Source organism: Choristoneura fumiferana, chromosome 11, assembly GCF_025370935.1.
Source record: "Choristoneura fumiferana chromosome 11, NRCan_CFum_1, whole genome shotgun sequence".
NCBI lineage: Eukaryota > Metazoa > Arthropoda > Insecta > Lepidoptera > Tortricidae > Choristoneura > Choristoneura fumiferana.
Window position 1 is genome coordinate 10,778,843 of NC_133482.1, and position 21,892 is coordinate 10,800,734.

The 21,892-nt window shown below is 38.3% G+C and overlaps 1 protein-coding gene across 1 annotated transcript in view; it reads left to right on the top strand.

The window, feature by feature from the left end:
* Window positions 1-21,892, top strand: part of LOC141433000 (protein pellino-like) — a 54,217-nt gene that overhangs the window by 27,309 nt on the left and 5,016 nt on the right. The window contains exons 4-7 of the mRNA XM_074094839.1: window positions 17,800-17,994; window positions 18,439-18,618; window positions 19,753-19,860; window positions 21,879-21,890. Of these exons, the coding sequence (XP_073950940.1) occupies window positions 17,800-17,994; window positions 18,439-18,618; window positions 19,753-19,860; window positions 21,879-21,890 (495 nt within the window). The remainder of the gene's footprint in view (window positions 1-17,799; window positions 17,995-18,438; window positions 18,619-19,752; window positions 19,861-21,878; window positions 21,891-21,892) is intronic.

Below are 21,892 nucleotides of genomic sequence, written 5' to 3' on the forward strand. Positions count from 1 at the left end.
CGAACATCCGTTTAAAACAAGAAATTTGATCTTTATTACGTCACGAACATATTCCATCTCTTTCTTTAGTTAGGTTAAGAAAGAGATGGATGTCATTCGTGAAATGTGAAAGAAAGAGATGGAATATAAGTAATAAAGGTCAAACTTCTTCGTTCGGCGTTCTACCTCCAGTTTTGTTGGTATATAAGCTCCTTGGTCGTGACCAACTCGATTTTTTTTTATACTCAGCCGTGACAAGTGGCCAGGTCGAAAAGGTACTTGGAGGTTGGATATAAGTAAATTCAATTTACTGAATACTGAAATTTAATTGAATGTTATTCTTTTTTTTGTACTATTTTACTTTCCTCACAGTCAAAATGAAAAGTAGTGTCTAACTCGGGTGAAATTACCCATTTCCCCTCGAACTGGTGAAATGGGTCACTTTCCACCCTTGGTTATCAATCTACTATTGTTTCCCATAGGACTATTTAACCAGAAAACTTTTTTGACTTATATCAATATAATTCACATTTAAAACAATAGTAATCACGTTATAATATAATAATAGCGGCGGATTAAAACGTGACTGCGTGCATTGGCGGATATGAAAATGAGCTTTTTGAATACCATTACTTTTGCATAAGTATCACTCAACTCTAAACATAATGGCTTTGGCACAACACGCACATTGACCGAACTCGCTCACAATATCCGCTTCACATGTTTTCCTGAATCACGGTCCCATACCTTAATTTAAATTGTTCATTCTTTGCAAAGGTGCTCATTATCACGACGTTTTACTGGCGCTATGCCCGGGTTAACGGTGTCGGGAAAATAAACAGACATTACGTTTATTACAAAATCTCAACAGACATTAAATTACTACGCCATGAATGAATCCCTTGCCTCACTCGAAATTATGTCAGAAAACACATAAACGCTGCGGGTGTTCGTTCCCCTCGCAATGGGTCCGCTTATCTGCCAACAGACGCTGTCTGTTTGCCTCTGAACAAAGTGCTACATGAGCGCAAACACCGGTTGCTAAATGAGGGATGCCTATCTCCACCTTCATTTATAGAAACTGAATCAATTGTCAAAATTTCTCTAAAGCCATTGACTCAATTCAATTCAATCGACGACCGCCGTTTAACATTTCAACGGTGCCAATTATTTGTTACGAAATGTTTTGATAGAAGTAGAATTTTTCCCACAAAACTGGTGTGGTGCCAGGAACGCGGCGCGATCACGTGTCGTCTAATGGAAATATCTGACAGGTCTGTGGCGAAACGCTTTCGCGTGATGTAACCTACTTACTTACCCGTCGGTTGGCAGGGCAAGAAGGCCCATTATTACTCGAATTTTGATATTTTGTACTGTTTCATCGATACTGAATACAGCCCAGACTTTAAAGAAAGTCAGGTTTATGTGATAGTGGAGAAAATTGTTTGCAAAGCAGACTGGGCTGCTGAAGAGGAGCAAGAAAAAGCTTCTGATCCGTATACGAATGTTAACGAACGTAAGGATAGTCGTGTGACACACCTCGTGTGGACGAGGTTTTGGTCATTTTTACGCCGGCTCATATAAAATTTATTTTGAAAGATATTGGAATTAAAAGTAACAGGGGATTCTGCCGATCCTATTCGCCAAAGGCTTATTGAATGACTCGATTACGTGTACGACTGCATATTGTACACAAAATTATGAACAAGTTCATCACAGATGGAGTCGCGGGCAGCAGCTAAGTGTAACATAAGTAATCATATCAAAAGTTACATTTATTGATTTGTGCGACCCCTCTATTTGGTTAAAGTTTTAAATCTTTCGCGGACCATATTTTAGCTCTTGCGCACCACGCATGGTCCGCAAACCACTTGTTGGAGACAACTGATCGACACAGTTCAAAATATTCAGTGTTTGTTTCATTGATTCAGCAACAGCCTTCTACATATGTTGCGAACAGTTTTGTTTTACTTCGGTTTATATCTTATTCAAGTGGATGCAAGGTTCAAGAGTAGATATAGAGTATAAGACTGTAAATTCTTCATAAGTACAGCATCCAATGATGTGAAGTGTTTACGCGCCGCGTCCCGGCGCCGCTCGTATCTAATCGGCGCATGGGTTAGTGCCCCCCGGCGAGAACAATGCGTTGGTCCCTTCAGCGCAACAAGGAGCCAGACGATGACCCTTACCTCAGGATCTGATAATGATAATCCTGATAACGTATAACTTACAGCGATCAACGATTCAACATAGAGTCAGTTGGACTATCCTAACTTACTACTTATTATGATCTGCGGCAAGCCGCAGCGCTGCCTTTTAGTGTGACCCTTTCAGACCTAACATTGGATCTGCCGTAAAGGCGTAACGGACATCATAAATCATAATGAAATAATAGGTTAAATAGGTGTAACAAATTATGTAGGGAAACGTTATGTATCTGATATTATTTCATGACGATTGACGACCGGATGGCCAAGTGGTTAGAGAATCTGACTACGAAGCTTAAAGTCCCGGGTTCGAATCCCGGCCGGGGCAGATATTTGTATTAATAATACGAATATTTATTTTCGGGTCTTGGATGTTTAATATGTATTTAAGTATGTATTTATCTATATAAGTATGTTAATCCGTTGCCTAGTGTCCATAGTACAAGCTTTGCTTAGTTTGGGACTAGATCAATTGGTGTCAAGTGTCGCATGATATTTATTTACTTATTATTTATTTTCTTTCTCTTTTATAGCACCACCACGCAGCACTGCCATATTTTTCATAATTTCTACATCTAGCTGTGCACGGATAATATAACAAAGCTAATGAATACTGTTAGTTGTGTGATATATGCGGTTGGAGTCGTTAGCTTTTTGCTCAATTGCTCGCGATTCCTATGGGGAGGCAAGTTCGTTGCCGCCGCCGGTCGACGCACCGCTCCACATCCTGTTTATGGGACGCCATTTCATTGTTTTCACTTACGCACACAAGCTAGCTCCTATCATATTCACCTAAATAAATATTTATTTCAAACATTACAACAGCGGAAGTAGCAAAACGAGGAACATTAGCATTTTCGGCGACAGTCTTGTAATTAATTTTAATGCGCTTTATACTGAGCCACAAAGAACAGACAGAACGAGAAGCCTGCATGGCTACTACGCAATTCGAAAATCGAAGTTCGTGTCGTTCGGTTCCCTTGACACTTATACTATTTAATACGAGAGCGAGACAGGGACGGCACAATACGAACTTCAATTTTCGAACTTCGGAGTAGGCCCTCTGACGTGTTTATTATTTCATTCATAATAAATCGTATCCGTTGATATAAAGTATGCATGTTGCGGAATGACGTACAGTATACATTACTACGCAAATATATAAAACTTGTTCTAATACAAAAAATAAATTGCTCGCAGTTACGCGGCTTTTGCGTCTTTGGAAGACCTTGCTATCCGACGCAGTGGCGAGTTATGTGCGGATTGGACGGCTGTGTTATCGTCCAATCCGGCGATAAACTGTTGACCGTTTTTAACAAGGTGTTTCCTACAAATAACCTAGTTTCTGTGTTTACTCTTTCAAAGATAAATAGTCTAGATATAAGTATAGAGAAGCTGTGTATTGTGTTGGTGTGTCGTTGTAATTTTTTTATCCAGATTCTTTGTATAATGTATAAGCTTATTGAACAATCTTAAAAAAATATAAATTCTATTTCGGTTTATCAATGGATTATTGTAAAACAGTAGCTCCATTATAACGACTGAGGTGACCTCGAGGGCTATTGACCTAGGATCTGGGACTGGTTATAAATATGCAAATGTTCATCTTTATTATAAGGTGAAGCTGAAAGACGCACGCTGGCATCTCTCTTTTGATGAATGGCACTCCACGCCCTCGCAATAGCGGCTCGAGCGACCCACTGACCTCATATCACTTGTTTATATCAAACATGATTTTAAGGGATGACTGCCCATGGATGTTTTAATCATGCGCTCGATCAATTTCAATATTTATACGTTCATGCGTTGATCTCGTGCCACTGCTTGGTTATTATAACAATAATTAAACGCAGTGGTTTCTTAGTTAATGATGTGGTTAATTAATGTAACGCTATTACTAACTTGGTTGTAACAATTTATATAGTCAATTAAGCAATAACCATACATAGAAGTTTTAGAGGCACGAAACCACGCATTCTTTTGGAAGTTATGCGCGTACGTAGATTTTTGGCGATATTTTTTTATTTTAGAATAAACTTAACTCACTTCTTAAAAAGTACCAGGTACAGTTTTTATGCACATAACATAACATATACAGTAAACAGAGGCCGCATTGTCTGGCGCGCGGACGCATTAGGATCGCATTCACCATCTATTTCGACTACGCGGGACTTCAGAGGCCTTATTGGCTAACGAACTCGGAATCACAATAGTTTTTGAGACATGGATGCACAGTAAAACCAGAAAAAGAGACCAGCGCTGGGAATCGAACCCAAGTCCTCAGCAATCCGTGCTGCGTGCCCCCTACACTACCGCTCGACAGGAGAAGACACGAATTTCTCCTATGCACACGCTCATTTTTTCGATATGGTTTCACGGGATACCCGTAAAAGTAACGAATTTGGAGTTGAAATAAAAAATACAAAAATACTCCAAAAAACCAATCACAATATTTTCTGTCACGCGGTAGGATCAGGGTAGAAAGAGAGAGATGTCCGCAGGCTAACTCCCGGGGCGTCAGTCAACTTGGCTGCAGGTTATCCTACTTATTTGATCTGATAAACTCAATATCCGCTTGGAAATGTAACTTCGAAGTGGTTTAGGTACTTAAAATAGTTACTATTTCCTGCCAATATTAAATTGATTGATAATTATTTAAAATTTATTAAGCAAGTTGACATTTTTGCCACAATTTCTGTCTGACAATAACTTTTACCTACTGCAAATTTGAATAAAATCGTATAAAATTAATAATAATAATTTCCGATCCATTACCTTTGGGTTGGGGCATAGACCATCGAACAAAAAATACATACAAAATTGTTAAAATTATAGACTTTGCTTCCGGATGAGTTCTGCATGCGTTGAAAACTGTTTGGTTCATTGTATCTGACTCGTAACACAAAGAGCCGCATGGTTAGAGCGACACGACAACACGTTCGTTGGTCATTGAGTTCGCAATTTGCACTCTATACGGCAATTGAGTTAGTTACCACTCGCCAACAAAAGGACACTCTATATGAAAGTTTCAACTGTCAACCGTTTTTAATTGATCCATTTACCTGATGCATCGGTCGGTATGCGACGTCACAGATGGCCCGTGCCGCATGTCAACGAGGGCGGGCTGTGGTCGTGACGTAAGAGGGAGGCGCAAGAGACGGTCGGGCCAAGGCCGTCGCCGGGCCGACCGCCGCGCAACACCCGACGGCAATCAATACCGTTGCTTGCCAACCACCATGTGATCTCCACTAACCGAGATTATCCCGTCTCTGAATTTGTTAGCTCTTCTAATAATAGGTCGTCAACAGCATAATTATTGAAGGGAGCTTGATAAACCGACAAATAAAATTAACGAAGTTACAAAATTTTTTACTTCCATTTCGGGGGTTCTCCCACCCAAGTGAACAATGACAGCTATTTTTAACCCCCGACGCAAAAAGAGGGGTGTTATAAGTTTGAGCGCTATGTATGTCTGTGTGTCTGTCTGTGGCATCGTAGCTTTTAAACGGGTGGACCGATTTGAATGCGATTTTTTTTATTTGAAAGCAGGTTTTTTAGCGATGGTTCTTAGACATGTTTTATCAAAATCTGTTCAGCCGTTTTTGGGATATTGAACTTTGAAGTGACAAAGTCGGGGGTTTTCCAACTTTTTGTTGGTTAGGTTAGGTTAATTTTTCTTGTGCTGACTTACTATCGGTCGACAAAATATTTTATCACCATTGCAATACTTTCTCCGCGTACTGTTCGTTCTCCTTTATAAACCACTAAGGTTCGTTTGCTTTTTGTATAAAAGTTATTCTATATAAAATGTAATTGCATCATTTGTTGTTTCATATAGCTCCATGAAGTAGTATAGGCAAAACATAGGAGACCGCGTTCGTTCCGGAACCAGTCGCCATTTCCCCAATGTGCTGGCGGCCGTCCAGCGAAATGTCCCTCTTTTATGCAAATAAATACCTCGGTGAAAGTATTTTGAAATTCCGATTGTTTGTTGTGTAATTTACACAGCAGCATCTTATTTAAAAATTATTTTCGTACAGTTTTATTAAGCCACAATGACTGAGTAGGAAGAGACATCTGTTTTGGCGAAGCTCAGCTCTGTGAAAAGATTTCATGTCCGGTCACAACCGTGAGAATCTGATCGAAATAATATAATCAACTGCCCCGAATTGCTTACAACCACAAGTAAAACTTCAGAGCTTAAAATGATGGTTTCCCCGAAACCAATGCACCATTCCTCCACGGATGTTACCACAGCGCGATATTAAATTTCCTAACATTATTAACGTTGGCGCCAAACTAAATTGAAGTTCGCTTTCACGTTGTTAAAATTAGGAAACTTTAGCAGGTATTGTTTAGTTGAACTTAGTTTCCCTTTTATCTTTTAATGAAGGTTTCCGTTTCAAACGGATCGTGTTCTCAAAGGATTTTTTTTTTCGATTAAAACGTTATTGTTATCAAAGAAGTCGGACGGGAAATGCTTGGAGGCATTATTGTGTCTCGATTTGGTAAAGTGTTCTCGGGTCCCGGACTAGTAAAGAAGGGGTGTAAATTCGGTTGTCCCCCTTCGGGATGGGCGGGGGTTGCGTCGAGACAGTTCATCGGACCCTGGAGTTATGGCTGAGACACGATCTGTGATCAGAGCTGTTATTATACGTTGTCTAGACATTCGTAGCTGCCGTAAAGTAGGTACGAATTAACTTTATTAACTTAAAGCGATTTATGACTAATATTAATATATATATATATTATTATATAAAACTAAAAATGTATAATTACTTACCTAGTAAGCGAACAATTGTTTCTACTCTTACTAGTTAATTTCCTTGCAATCGAAGTGAAAAGCAGAGTGTAAAACTCGAGCATTAAACCCATTTTCCCCTCGACGTCTATCCACCGTCGCCGTGCAGGCTCGGGTGGCTACATGAACGTCTTGGGTAAAATGGATCATTTTATGCTCTTGTTGTACAATCTACTATTCCTCAATATTATAACCAAAAATATTATGTACCGAATACGTACCAAAATCCGTATCAGTAAAACGTACTGAAAGTCTAAATCCCCTAAGAAGCTTTATTATAATTTCAGCTTCTAAATTAAAATAATTGTGTTCCGTGTAATCAATATTTAATAGATGAATGTGCCTAAATAACCATATCACGGCATTTCACTTCCAATTTACATGCTCTAGTTGCGGGCTAACGCCACTTTACGGAACCATAATAATAATGACAAGACGGGCCCAGTATAATGAGAGACAAACTTACTTTGACAAGAGCGTACTCGAAACTTCCACGGGCTTCCAAGCCTCTTAGTAGTAGTGTTGATACGCCCATGAACTTAGCCTTCTTCCGGCATGTAACATGTTAAGTAGTAGTGCCATTTTGTATGGGTGGTCGAATCGTATTTTTTTTAATTTAATTTATTTATATATTCAAATTACAACTTAGGTACTACACATTATATATTCTCGCCAAACTGTACCTACGTTTGATGGCGAGACGCGCTCTTTCAGTTATATCTTTGATTTTAATAAGGCAGAACGATTCGAAGTAGTAGGTAGTAGATCGTGCAGACGATTACGCTTACAGCAGTTAACGTTGGAATTGGAAGTCATCATAATTCCTTTCGAGAGTCGTCAAAATGGCGATGCTCTTTCACGCAAGGTCGTACGGTCAAGCGTGCTCAATGACCCTCTAATTTGAATTTCGATCAATGTATGGATAGCAGTGATGGAGTTAGGATATATTAATTCTCGTTTGTTAGTCGGAAAGTCTGAAAGTCACTGTCGGGTGGCTTTACTTGTTGCCGACTGAAGACACCGTAATGTGTATGTGGTAGTGGAAGTCATTTTGGTACCGTAACTATAAAGACAATTTATCATCAAACGACGACATTCCGTAATGTATTCACGGCACGGCACGGTACCCATTTATAAAGGCACCGTTAGACCAATGCATTTGACCTGCTTGCGGCTTCATTTGCCGCCTAACACTCGCGTGGGTCAACCGTCGCAATTGACGCTATACTTATAGAATTCACTACTACTTATAGAATTTAAAGCAATCGATTTTATTAAGATTGGTTTTTTGGAATCTTTTTGTATTTTTTATTTCAATTCCAAATTTTTACTTTTACGGTCATCCCGTAAAACCTAAATTGAAAATACAAACTGAAATATAGATGCACAGAAAAAACAGAAAAATAAGACCATCACTGGGAATCGAACCCAGGTCCTCGGTAATCCGTACCGCGTGCTATACCGCTACACCACTGATGGTCAACGGTACCGACACGAATTTCCCTATGCACCTCATATCTCAGCTTGTGTTTCTTACTTAGTCACTTAAGCAGCGACGCTAGCGACATCTATGCCGTAGCCCTCATCGAGAAACTTTTTCGGCATTCCATTGGAACTAACCGCTCACCTGGACAAGAGATATCGTTACTAAGCAATCAAATTAAGATTGGTTTTTTGGAATCTTTTTGTATTTTTTATTTCAATTCCAAATTTTTACTTTTACAGTCATCCCGTAAAACCTAAATTGAAAATACAAACTGAAATATAGATGCACAGAAAAAACAGAAAAATAAGACCATCACTGGGAATCGAACCCTTTTTTTTTTGAATCTTTTTGTATTTTTTATTTCAATTCCAAATTTTTACTTTTACGGTCATCCCGTAAATTGAAAACCTAAACCTAAATTGAAAATACAAACTGAAATATAGATGCACAGAAAAAACAGAAAAATAAGACCAATCAAAAAACCAATCTCAGGTAAAATGTTTCGTTTTATGCTCTTGTACACAATCTACTATATTTATTACCTAACAAATTACCTTTTAAGCTCACGTCTTCAACATCTCCAATTGCTTGACAATCAATCCCATCATCAAGTTTTTTGCCAAGGCAACTGTTTCGTTCATTACGAGTCGCAAAAATTACACCGAAACGATTTTCCTGTTTTACTTTTCTCGCGGTCGCTGGAATACACTTTGTTAGTTCGGGATTCCCCTGTTGCAGATTCCCACGTGGTAGGTTATTTTTATTAATAGGTTAATAATATATTATTAATCTTAATTTCTTAAATTATCGGCTAGACGTTCCGATAGACTTATGCCCGGGAGAAAATTATGTCACCGGTCTTCAATTTTATGATATGCAATAGAGCTATGAAACTGCCAGGTCACACTTTAAAACCAAGGTGTAGGGTTAGTAAAGCCAGGGTTAAGGGGCTTGGCTTTTATTAGCGTTTCGATTAACCTATTGCATTAAGTTTCACTCTTTATTTGATTGACATGACAGCTGATTTGAAAACGTGGAGATGTGAGATTTGAGGATATTTACATGTAATCCTAAAGGCACGCTGCTTATTGTTTGGAATATTAACTTACGACGAGAAGTAAATGTTGATATAACAAGAGATTCACTCGGGCTAAAACTCGAAAACGTGCATTTTCCCAGCGACAAGATCAAGCTTAGATCGATTCACCCTGAAAACTCCCATTTCATTATCGAAATCGTTAGAGCCGTTTCCGAGATCCCGAAATAAATAAATAATACAAAAAATGTAATCAGCAGCTTTTGTATTAAATTGTATTAAAATAGAAGGTAGGTATTTAATTAAGCTTTTAATATTTTAGTAGTCTTTTCTATTTGATCATGTAACTTGGAACGTCTGCCTTGATAGTTGTCTGGGTCATCAGGGTGAAGGACTGGTAATTTAAATTTATCAAGCAAATATAAATGTTATAAGTATTTATTAGTTGACCTAAGTATTTCCAGATATTTAAGCATCATGTGTGTAAAAATCTAGTCTGGCATAAATATCGTAATTTAGTATATGGCAGCCAGGGCAAATATTTTAATCACTAATGCCATCATTCGAGCTATATATTGGTAGAGCCTGAGCTGCACTTTTTTTTAAAGCCCTGAACGAATTTTCTTTCTTCATTTTGACTCTTGTAATTTAGTTAATTTTGAAGATTTCGATCGCATCAGGAAACAAGAGTCGATTACCGTCAAAAACCTATTTAAAAAAAAAAACCTTTTTTCGTGACTGTGTCCCAAAAAGTTAGATTATGGCCTCCTAAGAACATCCTGGCATACACGATTGAGGTACTTTGCCTAGCTGGCCAATCTCAAATTTTTACCCTGCGGAATCAAGCATCAAGCAAACGAACGAACGAAGTAGGTTTGGTACTTAGCCCAACAACAAGTTTGCTAATAACTTTTACAACTGAATCTACTTTATCAAAGTAGGTATCTGTGTATTTTCGTCGCACTTTTTTGTGTCGTTTCCGACGTTCCTGTCAACAAGATGTAGGTAAATAAAGATATGACACCGGCAAGTCTAGTTCATTCCGCGTCAACATCGACCTTTTCAATACGCTTTCATAACCGTACCCTCTCGCGCCCCAGCGCTGTATCGACAAGCCTTCGTGCCGACACGTGCTTTGAGGTGGACTTTGGAATTTCCCCTCTTAATAAAGAGGGGCAATAGGCCGTATCAAGTCTGAGACAGATGAGATTGTGGTTTAATTGAATCATTTGTTATGGTTTTCAAATTATCACAAGGAAATTGATAATACCTATTGCTGTATTTATAATAGGTACTGATTGGTTTTTCATCGTTTGCATTAAATTATATGGTAACCAGACCTTTAAAGTATTTTTTAATAACAAATTTAATAGGTACATATATTATAAGGAAATTTTATAAATAAATTAGGCACATTATTTTGTAATATTATATTATGCCATTAAAAGCGTAGAAAACACCCGGTTTCGTAAGGACCATCTAGTCAGTAGGAGAGTAAGCAATCGAGTAATTGACGATAAATTTAACAGTTTAATAAGAGCAGTCAGCAGCATCGCACAGAATTATTTTAAACACAACATTATGTGGCTGTTTCACAATCCATTAATTAGTGATAACTGACTGTTAAATGTGATGCCGTCTCTATTTGTTTTGTTCGAATAGACGGAGACGGCATCACATTTAATTTAACCAAACTAGTACGCCGGATAGGTACCTACGTAATAATATTTATTACATATTTTAAAAATATTGAAGGTTACGATAAATCCTTTAAAAGTATAAATAATAATGGTAATAAAGTAAAAGAACTATTTATCCTATGTACATAAAAAAACTTGGAATTAACGTAAGCATAAAACATGAGTATTTTATTTACTGGGTGCAAGTAGTAGTTAGTCGTCAAATCAAGGTCTTGTGCCGTGAGAAATTGTCGGTTGTTCGTCACAAAACGTAAAAAAAAACTTAAGGACAGACTCACAATTACCGTAACCATGAAACTGCAGCCGTTGACATACTTAAACCAAAGTGACAATTGTTTTATGCACTGCACTGGCGTCTTGGTATTTTTTTTTCAACCTTTCTAACAAAACAAACATAAGCGAGTACGTAAATGAAACAGCAGAGGATGACAGACGAAATTCTAAAAGTAATGATAAAATACCACCTAAAACGTGATAACACATTTATTTATTGTTCTAACTCTGCTTTATGGAACTTTATCCTAGTAATAGAACTTGGCAGTTTGTCAGTCTAGGCTCTCGATGTCGCCCACGCAACGCCTACGCCCGCGGGGGCGATCTAAGCAATACCTATTCCAAAAAGACTTTACAGTTCTCCAATTACATGCACATACGGTCTTTTAAAACTGACAGATCATATGAGAATTTTGGGGCTCCGCCCCCGCAGCCGAATGCTATCAAGGTCACGAAATGCCTCGAAGCCTCTTGTCACCGTGCCATGTCGTTACATATGCAAATTGATAACAGAATACACGCTTGATGTCAATATTAGACCTGGCAAGGGATCCTTTGCTATATTGTGAGACGAAATTGGTCTTCTTCGTTTAACATCGAATTTTCGTTTAATGTAGCGTGATTATTGTGCCTAATAAATAATTAAATAGAAACTTGTAATAAAGTTAAACGAAACGATGACGGTATTTCGATTAATAAACAAGAGTGTAGAGAGAAGATCGGATTGGTAAAGTCAATCAGAAATCAAAGAAAGCCATGAATCGCATTTATTTGATATGTATTAAAATAAGATAGCAGCTGCCACTGAATTCGGTCTAGCTAGCTCTCCTTCATTACTCTATTGAACTGGTTGTCGTTCAACAAAAGCGGGAGGAGCAAAGAGCGGTACTCGAATCCGTTCGGCGCCGCCGTTTACGTGTGAACTAAGCAAAGCACCAGACTGTGCGCAAAAACAAAAGCTCTGCCAGCGCGTCATAACATAACTATTAACTCCCTTTTAACGTTTTCCGTCATAGTGCCGTAGCTCCAATCCATTTAGTACTTTCAAAAGTACCTCCTTATACTCGCTAAACGTTTTGGACGTAAACGTAAGCCTTCTGAAAGCGGCCGTCCTTTTGCCCGCAATAAGACCATTGCTCACCGAATATTATCACGAATTCTACCTTTTGTACATATAGTGCTGTTTGTTTTGTATCCCAGTTTTTGTTCCCATTTCCAAATAACAGGAAACGTTTGAGAGTACAATGAACACCATAGTTTGGCAGGTAAGTGGCGCCAGCCAGGCGGCGGATACTAAAAGTATTTGCTACAAACAGGATATTATAAGTGATATTGAAAATCGACCTTTGTGGTGAAAATACCGTATATTCAGATTTAAGTTTACAGAAACCTTCCAATTAAGTATTCAGTTTGTATTTTCGATGTAGATTTTACGGGATGACCATAAAAGTAACAAAATTTGGAGTTGAAATAAAAAATACAAAAAGACTCCAAAAACCAATCTTAATTTGATTGCTTAATAGCGACATCTCTTGTCCGGGTGAGCGGTTAGTTCCGATGGGGTGCTGAAAGTTTCTCGATGAGGGCTAAAAGCATAGATGTCGCTAGTGTCGCTGCTTAAGTGACTAAATAAGAAACAAACAAGCTGAGATATGTGGGGTGCATAGGAGAAACTTGTGTCCGTACTCCTGTCCAGTGGTGGTGTAGCGGTATAGCACGCAGCACGGAATGCTGAGGACCTGGGTTCGATTCCCAGCGCTGGTCTCTTTTTCTCGTTTTTCTGTGCATCTATGTTTCAGTTTATATTTTCGATGAGAAACTTTCCAGTTTGATTGAACGTTACGGGTTTTACGAGATACATTCGGAATTATAAAGCGATCGTTCGGAAATTCTGCAGACTGCCACAGAGCGAACATATTGTTGTTGAATGATCAGCGATAAATACTTAATTCAGAATAACAAAATTCTATACTGTTTGCACTGAAATGTTTCAAACAAAATAATGGTTCGATTTGCTTCATTTTTTTTTTCTGAATGAGGCACTGCAAGTTCACCAGGAAGCGGGCCCCTCGGTCGGAGGCTCCAGTTCCACCGCGGACACGCTCCGGTGGCCCCAGAGCGATCACCTTGCACCTGCGGTTACAAATCTACCAACTCGTATCGCATATTTTATTACATTCCGTTATAGCGCATGACTGTGGTATCATCTGTGATTGTACAGGAGTACAACATACAGTTACTTACATGTGTACGAATAATATGCCGCCATTGAGCATTAGTATTCCACAAATGGGAATTTTAACAGTTCCAAGAAATTGTAGACAGGAAAGACCCTTCGCTACGTTTTTTTTTGTCTGAAAAAGGTATCCACTATGGCGTCGATCGCCGCCGACAGCGACAAAACAAATGTGCGCCATGTGTTATCCCTCCCACGTATCGACCCTGATCCTAACCATGTAAAAGCATGTAAATTATCGAGCTATGTGAAAAGAAGGTAATGCATCCATTACAAATTATTAATGAGCATAAGTCTTTAATCAATTCAATGATAATTCGTGTTTTACTTTAGCATTCTATCTTTTATTATTATTTAATTGCAATGAACCATTTATGTACATATGAAAGAAAGAAAAAAAGAAAACATTTATTTGTGACATGGTAAGAATGGATAATAATAAGAATAAAATTTCATTAAATACTACCTATTTATAAAGTACCCCATCACAATTAACTTCTGCCACAGATTTACTTAATAATAATTAAATGGTACCTATATAATTAGACTGCATACATAAATATGATTGTACTTACCTACAAGCATTTGTAAAAATTAACTAAGTCAAGTTTAACGGTCCCGCGGAGTTAATGTTATCACTTCGACACCTCTATGTTCTGATTGTAAAATCTTTTCATAATCATAGCAGGTAATATGAAGTTATTTAATCTTAACAAAACTGAAATCCTACTAGGTATGCTTTTAGAAATTGGAGTTCGCGTTTAATTAAGCCAGCGTAACGTGAGCGTGAGCGCTGTTACATTTCTACGCGTATTCACACAAATATATAGGTAATGGGCGTTGTTTCGTTAGCAAAGTTTGGAAGGAACTAACGCACTAACCGCACGAATAACGGGAAGAAACAGTAGGCATGTGTCGAGGAAGTAAAATTCTTCGGGCACTCATTCCCATTTTGTCTTTATACTTTTATAGACATTTTCTTGATTAAGTTACTTATTTCATATATACAGTATATATGTAATTCTTTTGTATCAATGTATGTACTTCTTATGTGGAATATGCCCTGGGACTAGTGCAGTTTATTTGAAAACCTGACAAGCATTTATATTTTCGAAAAAAAATCTAATGCTTGCCATGTTTTCAAATAATATATTTATGGACTTCCTGGCTTCACATTTAGCTTTCTGTGGCATTAAGTCTTTTTCACGACTAGAATCCAATTGAGGGCAACATTTTCTAATTAAATTAATAAAAAAATAAGAATTACAGGCGGCTTTAAATCTTTAAAGCTGACTGATACTTTTTTTTTTTGAGGGAGGTGGAGAATGCTCATAGAATACTGCCGAGCCGGCCTCGGCAGCATGCCCGTCTCATCTGGGAATTGCTCACCAGACGCCTACGGACTAAACTCCACCCCCTGTGGACTGATACTTAGAAAGGTTCTTTTCGGCTTACAAATAGCAGAATAAAATATTTGGTGTGGTGTACCGGACACCGTACTGTCTTGTGTAGGACGGCGATTGGATAGCGTGTAATCTCAAACATCTTTGTGTTCTCGTCACGCTCGCTGCCACGATTCTGTGGTTACGATAGAAAAAAAGATTCTAATGTCCCTGGAGCAGTTTCGAAATGGGTTTAATGTCGTTAGGCTGCGATTGATCTTACGCAATAAGTAGATCTTAAATGTCATCTACGAGCGTAACTTTGATTTGATAGTGCACTTGTAGATTGAAAGTAAAAATCACTACGTCCTTAAATTGTCTACTTATTTCTCATAACATGCGGAGATATACAAACATTGTGGCGGGCGTTGTTCTACGACAAGGACAAGTTCAAAAAGACTATGTTTAAACATTAAATTCATCATAAATTAATCAATCAGTTTAGCAAGAAGGATGACAAATAAAAAGTTAATGGTACTATTTAATAATATTGCTGCGTTACGAGAATTAAAGGACTTATTCATTGATGATTCAGTACGGCATTCCCAGTTCAACAGTACCTAGGTACTATGTATTAATATATACATTATTATATATGTTGAATGTGAATTCACCCACACATGAACCTTTTTATTCATAAATATATAATATTTTATTTCTGTTACAAACGAAACGGTGACATTGTAATTTCAGGACTCGGTTTTCGAAACGAATCTAGTAATATTAATGTTTTATTTTGTAATTTAGGGGGTCAAGATAAAATAATACGAATATTATTTTGTTACACTTGTTGTAACGTTCGAAAAACTGGGCCTAGAAAATCAAAAATATTTTAATTTAGAAGATACACTGGAATGTTTGACATTTTACACATGCTTAACCAGGCGAAAAGGATAAGATAATATATATATGCGGTTAGTATGCAGGGTTTTCGACAATTACCATCCATACCGCACGGTTCTACTAATCCACCATCAGCATAACACCCCTTTGATAGAACAGTTACGTTGAAGTAGCGTCGTGCAGGCAGGGCTCATGCACCGATGCCCTTGTGGACGTATGCGACGGCGTGACGCAAGCCTTAGCATCGAGCCGGCTGCGTCACATTACCCAACAACGGCAATGCGGCCTCGGACACGCTAATCCGCACTAAGCTCGGCATGCCACTTAGGTATAAACTTAGCCAACAGGCTTGAGAAGGCCCTTCCGAGAAGGAAAATTGATTTCAACGAGGGCGACACTGGATTTAGAAAGGGCAAGGTTAAAGAGCGGGGACGGTCAAGTCCTGGTGTCTGTTAATCCTGGTACTAAATTATCAAGTACTCGCTCGCTAAGCTGCAGTTTGTATTTTGGATGGACAAACTCAAAGTCAAACCTGATTACATAAAATATAATAACCTAAACCTAACGTAGGTTTTTCTCAGCCTTAATTAAAACAATTCCTAGCCATCAATTTCTTTCAGTATATTTTAAGGGACCTTTAAAACAATTATAAAAATTAAACTGTTTATTTCAATAAAAATTGCATAATTAACTTTAGCTTCTAATCTTAAATTAAAAAGATTTTTAGTTAAAATTAAATAATTCTAACATTGCTATACTCCATTTATTTTAAAATTAAAATTTGCACATGTTTTTAAAATAATGAAACAACGAAACTTTTTAAAATTGCGTTTATATAATATTATAATAGCATATTCTGTACCTGTATAGTATACACATAATAATATGTTAAGAAACCATAAGAGCTGGGCTCTAATCCGTTGACTTCGCGTGTGCACAACTTTGGGAGAAATTTCAGTAAAATTACTTTGTATGTAGAGAGGGCCAAATTTTGTGCCGCTGTGTATATTTTTACCTACCTAAAAGAGTTAATTTTTAGTCTACAATAACAAGAGGACATGGCAGTACTTAGCTTCATTGAATCGAAATGAGGACTTTGTAGACATCGCGATTGTTACTGTGTCTTTTTACCATAACTTAACTATAACATAACTATAAAACTACCTGTCTATATTTAGCTCTACCACTCAGACTCAGTGAAGTGTATGGAAGCGACAGGGTGGCCTACGATGGGCAATCAGAGCGGCGCGGGCGCGCTCCGGAACGGTGATGTAATGCAGCCTTCACACCCAGCAGCCACCACCGTCGCTGGCGTTCAGTCGCTACATTACATTTGATTGTTTACGATCCTCAACAATTGCTTTGCTCTTGAAACCTATGAAGGGCGCTCTGTCAAGGGCTTAAACACCGGTATATAACTATGGGCGTAAATAGTTAGGATATTGTTTTTCTGAACAATAAGACCTCTTTGGTACAGTCGCCATCAGATATTTCGGAGCGACCGAGGTGATCAAAAGTATCGAAACATTAACTCTAATCTAATTAAACTTAATGATAGAGTGCATGTGCCGATATTTTTGACCACCTTGGTCGCTCCGAAATGTCTGATGGCGACTGTACGTCTCTATTTCAGTAGAAAACAGGACTGTTATAATCTTGCATTATGACAAACGTTCATGGTTTCCATTTCAAACAACCAATGCAGTCATGTTAAATTAACCACTTATGTCTTCTACGTGTGACACGAAATCTCATGTCTTTCCTAGTCACTTATGTTCAAATATGTTCGTCCACAGATCGGCAGGTCGTCAGAGTCGCCGATCGACTTTGTCGTGATGGACACGGTAGCGGGTGACAAGACCGGCGACACAAAGGTGCTTCAAAGCACCATATCGCGGTTCGCGTGCCGCATCATCGCTGACAGGAACGACGTCAACAACTGTCGCATATACGCCGCGGGCTTCGACTCTTCTAGAAATATATTCCTTGGGGTAAGTCTCTATTGTTAAGTCAATGCTAGGCTGCTTAAGTTATAATCGTTTTCCAATATCAGGATTGGATTAAATGTACCTTAGGGATACATTTACATCGTAGCTAAATTAGCAATACTTTATGTTTAGGCTGTTTAATTCACTCGAATTAAAGTAGTGCAGGAGCGAGACTTGCGGTAGCCAAAGATAGATACATATACGATATACGTTTACCTATAATGATTTACCTTGACGTGTCAGACAAATTGCAACGGCCAGCCATGAGCTAATTAGGTACTACTTCAAAATATTCATTCTTTTACTTAAGTTTCACTTCCAAGCACAATAACAGAAATGCTAAATTAAGTTTACCTACTTCCTGATGAGTATCTAGGACATCCCTCCATCACCTCTTCGGTGCATCCAAACTGTAAGAAATTCTTTAAAGACGACTAACCATTTCAGGAGAAAGCAACGAAATGGACAGAGAACCACGAGATCGACGGACTGACGACCAACGGCGTACTCATGATGCACCCGCGCGGTGACTTCTGCGGCGGCAGCGCCACCTGCGGCCCGTGGCGCGAGACCTCCGTTGGCGGCGCCGTCTTCTCTCTAAGGGAGAGCCGCTCTGCACAACAGAAGGTAAACACCAACAGCACTTGTAAAGACACACACCATCTGTTCCCGGTATGCTGTAAAGTAGATGCTGTACATAACATCCAGTTCACTGACTCAGGTCCCGCGAAGTGGAGGACATTTTAATGTGTCTTTCTCAGCAAACCAGCATTGCTTGCCATAGGGTTTCTGTTAAGACACGTTCGGCACTACACCCAATGTACTGCTTTATAAATCCATCCATGCGTCATGCATCCAGCTTTATTAATTGAATTTGCAACTACCATCAAGCTATATTAGACTATTCCTTTGATTCCTTATTCTGATCTATGCTCAGGCGGGGGTAGTGTAATTCCCTCGCTATTTACGCTTAGAACTAATCGGAATACGTTTACAGCCGGGTAAAGAGTAAAGCCAAGCCATAAACACGTTCACATAACTCATGTGACGCAGCTGACCGAGAAAACCAGTGCACTGGAACCATTCATTACCGTAAGCCTTGCATCAAATGCTAATGCTGGTTGCATCGGACCGCTGCTACTGAAATATTATATTACCAGCTGCTGCTGTGCTTGGTCATGTAGCTAGGTTTCTTGCAATTATTAAATAAATACATTTGGCCTCAATTCATAATCTGAATTCCGGCGTGTAGACTTGCTTATAGAGATACCTTTCGTATGTGGAAAGAGGTGCGTTCAGAACTAAATGACTAAAAACATAATATGTTCGTTCAATGTAAGGGAAATTTATTTTCTGATATTGTAGGGATATGGATATATCAGTGCCACATCCGTTTCAACCATAGGCAACTATTAGCGTTTTCCTCAACTGGACGACTAATTTTTCGTAATCGGCTGTAGGCACTAGTCGTGCCAGCAGCGGATATCCGTTGTAACAATGTAAAATGATTTTGTCTATCTGGCCATGACTCCTAAAACAGCTTGAGAAAAGTTTGTTTTGGAAAATTGATGGGTAGTATAATTCACAAAGAAATGCCACATTATCAATCATGTATTTCAAGCGATAAATCGTTACCGTTCTTTCCAAAGATCGACTATAAATAACTGCTGAAACACAGAAATTACAGAAACGTTTTCTTTGTAAGTAATGTGTGTTTTATAATTGCATTTCCATAAACATGTCGTTGTTTGAACTCTCCAGGGTCTCCCATGCCAGGCAGAATCTAACGTACTAAGAGACGGTACGATGATAGACTTGTGTGGCGCCACGCTACTCTGGAGAAGTGCTGAAGGCCTCAAAAACTCACCTGTAAGTAATCTCAACCTCCATTATAAAAGACACATATTCAGGCGAAATCGAAAGTTAATTGTGATAGTATAATATGACATACTATTGAGCAGATTTCACTTAGACATTGGGGTAAAAACTTTGTTTGAACTTTGTTACACCCCATTAATTGACCCCTCATAGTCATATTTAGCACTTGGTAAATTAATGTACCCCTTCTGCGTTCACACACGCCCTGTGACTCATTATCTGACTCCTGTTAGGTTTAATTTAATTTTCTTTACGTGCTAATGAGTGTACGTAGCGTAAACTCGCCTAGAAATTGATTAACCCTTATTAAGGCCCCATTTATTGAAGCATACAACCACAGAATCAAAAGCAGCTATCGAATATGTATTCGATAAAATTATTGAAAATACATAAAATTATTACAATAAATATTGATTCAAAATTCAAATTCAAATGCAAAAATTCAAAATTAGAATTTGAAAATTAGAATTTGAATTAGAATTTGAATTTTGAATTTGAATAAATATTGTACCTAACTTATTACTAAAACAGTAATCAGTTATTTATTTGCTCAAACATGGTACAAAGACTGGTTTACATACAATTTATAGTGCGACATGTTTTGTCAGAAAGACATTCAAAATATTAACAATAAGGTTGACTTTCCAAATCAATGCATGTGGTCGCTAAATGGCCTCTGCCTTATTAAGGGTTAAGATGACCCGTTGACGCGTTGGTCTAGAGTTATTTCACTCCGTTCCTCAAATATCCAATTAACGTAGGTATTATAAAAAATGGTTTTAATTAGATTTTAATAATTTTTCAAGGTGTTATTTTAATATTCACAATAAAAGGTATATTAGGTACAATCAAATTAAACAAGCTAAAACTATAATAAATCTAAAAATGGACCCTGCGGCATGGTACCGAAGATACTGGCAGCATTTCCCCGCTGGATCGCACGACTGATGCGTTGAGCGAGGAAACTGCCAGCTCGTATTATTAATCCCTACCTATATTATAAATGTGAAAGTAACTCTGTCTAATAAATGCTGTGTAATAAATGCTTAGATATGTGGCAAGAGTCATTCAATTTGATATCAAGAACAAAAGGTATCTGGTACAACACAATACAGAACAAAATTTTCAGGGTGCCCTGGTTCGATTGTGCCAGCCTCCCCAGGGATTTACTTGTGTGGGCGTTTCGAGTGCGGTCAGGACATGTTCCATTGAATAAATTTTTAAATATGATGAAAGTAGTTCAATCCCCCATGTGCACGGATTGTAATAAGATTGAGGACTTAATACATTTTTTGGTGGAGTGTGTATTGACGAAGAATATCCGCGAGAGGTGGTTGAGTGATTTGGACCTGTTCAATGGTGCAGTGAATGTTATTTTGAGTTGTCCGGTATCGGAAGATGCAGTACGAATTTATCGGTTCATCAAGCACTCCTTTGCAGCCAGATAATCTGGATATCGCAATAGGAGTGTTTGATGAATGTGGACATCGAGTCTTTCAATGAGGCTGGCATAGTCACACTGGTGCACTTAAGCCTCAAAAAAAAATAGAAAAAAAAACACTGTTGCCTTGTTTCACCCGCTGAACTGATTTAGACGAAATTCGGTATAGAGATAGGTAGTTGGAGTCCCGAGGAAGTACATAGCTACTTTTTATTCCTGATTCCAGAAAAATGCATAGTAGGTGCCCACTGGATCGCTATCCAGCGATAAGCCAATTCTACGCAGACGGAGTCGCGGGCAACAGCTATATTATCATATCATAAAGCTAATATTTGATTCTTGTTTTATTTCTCTTTAAGAGAAATAGAAAAACGCACTCAGAATTGCGATCGTTTTCATCACTATTTCTGTGCACATGGTATATGAAGGATGAGGGTAGAAAGAGATAGTGAATGAGATTGCGAGCGTTGGCGTGTTACACAATAGGTGAAGTTTGTCGAATTTTATACCAATCACCTCTGAGCTAAAAAATGTTAGCAACTATTTGGAAGCAATGTTATGTTTGCAGACAAAACGCGACGT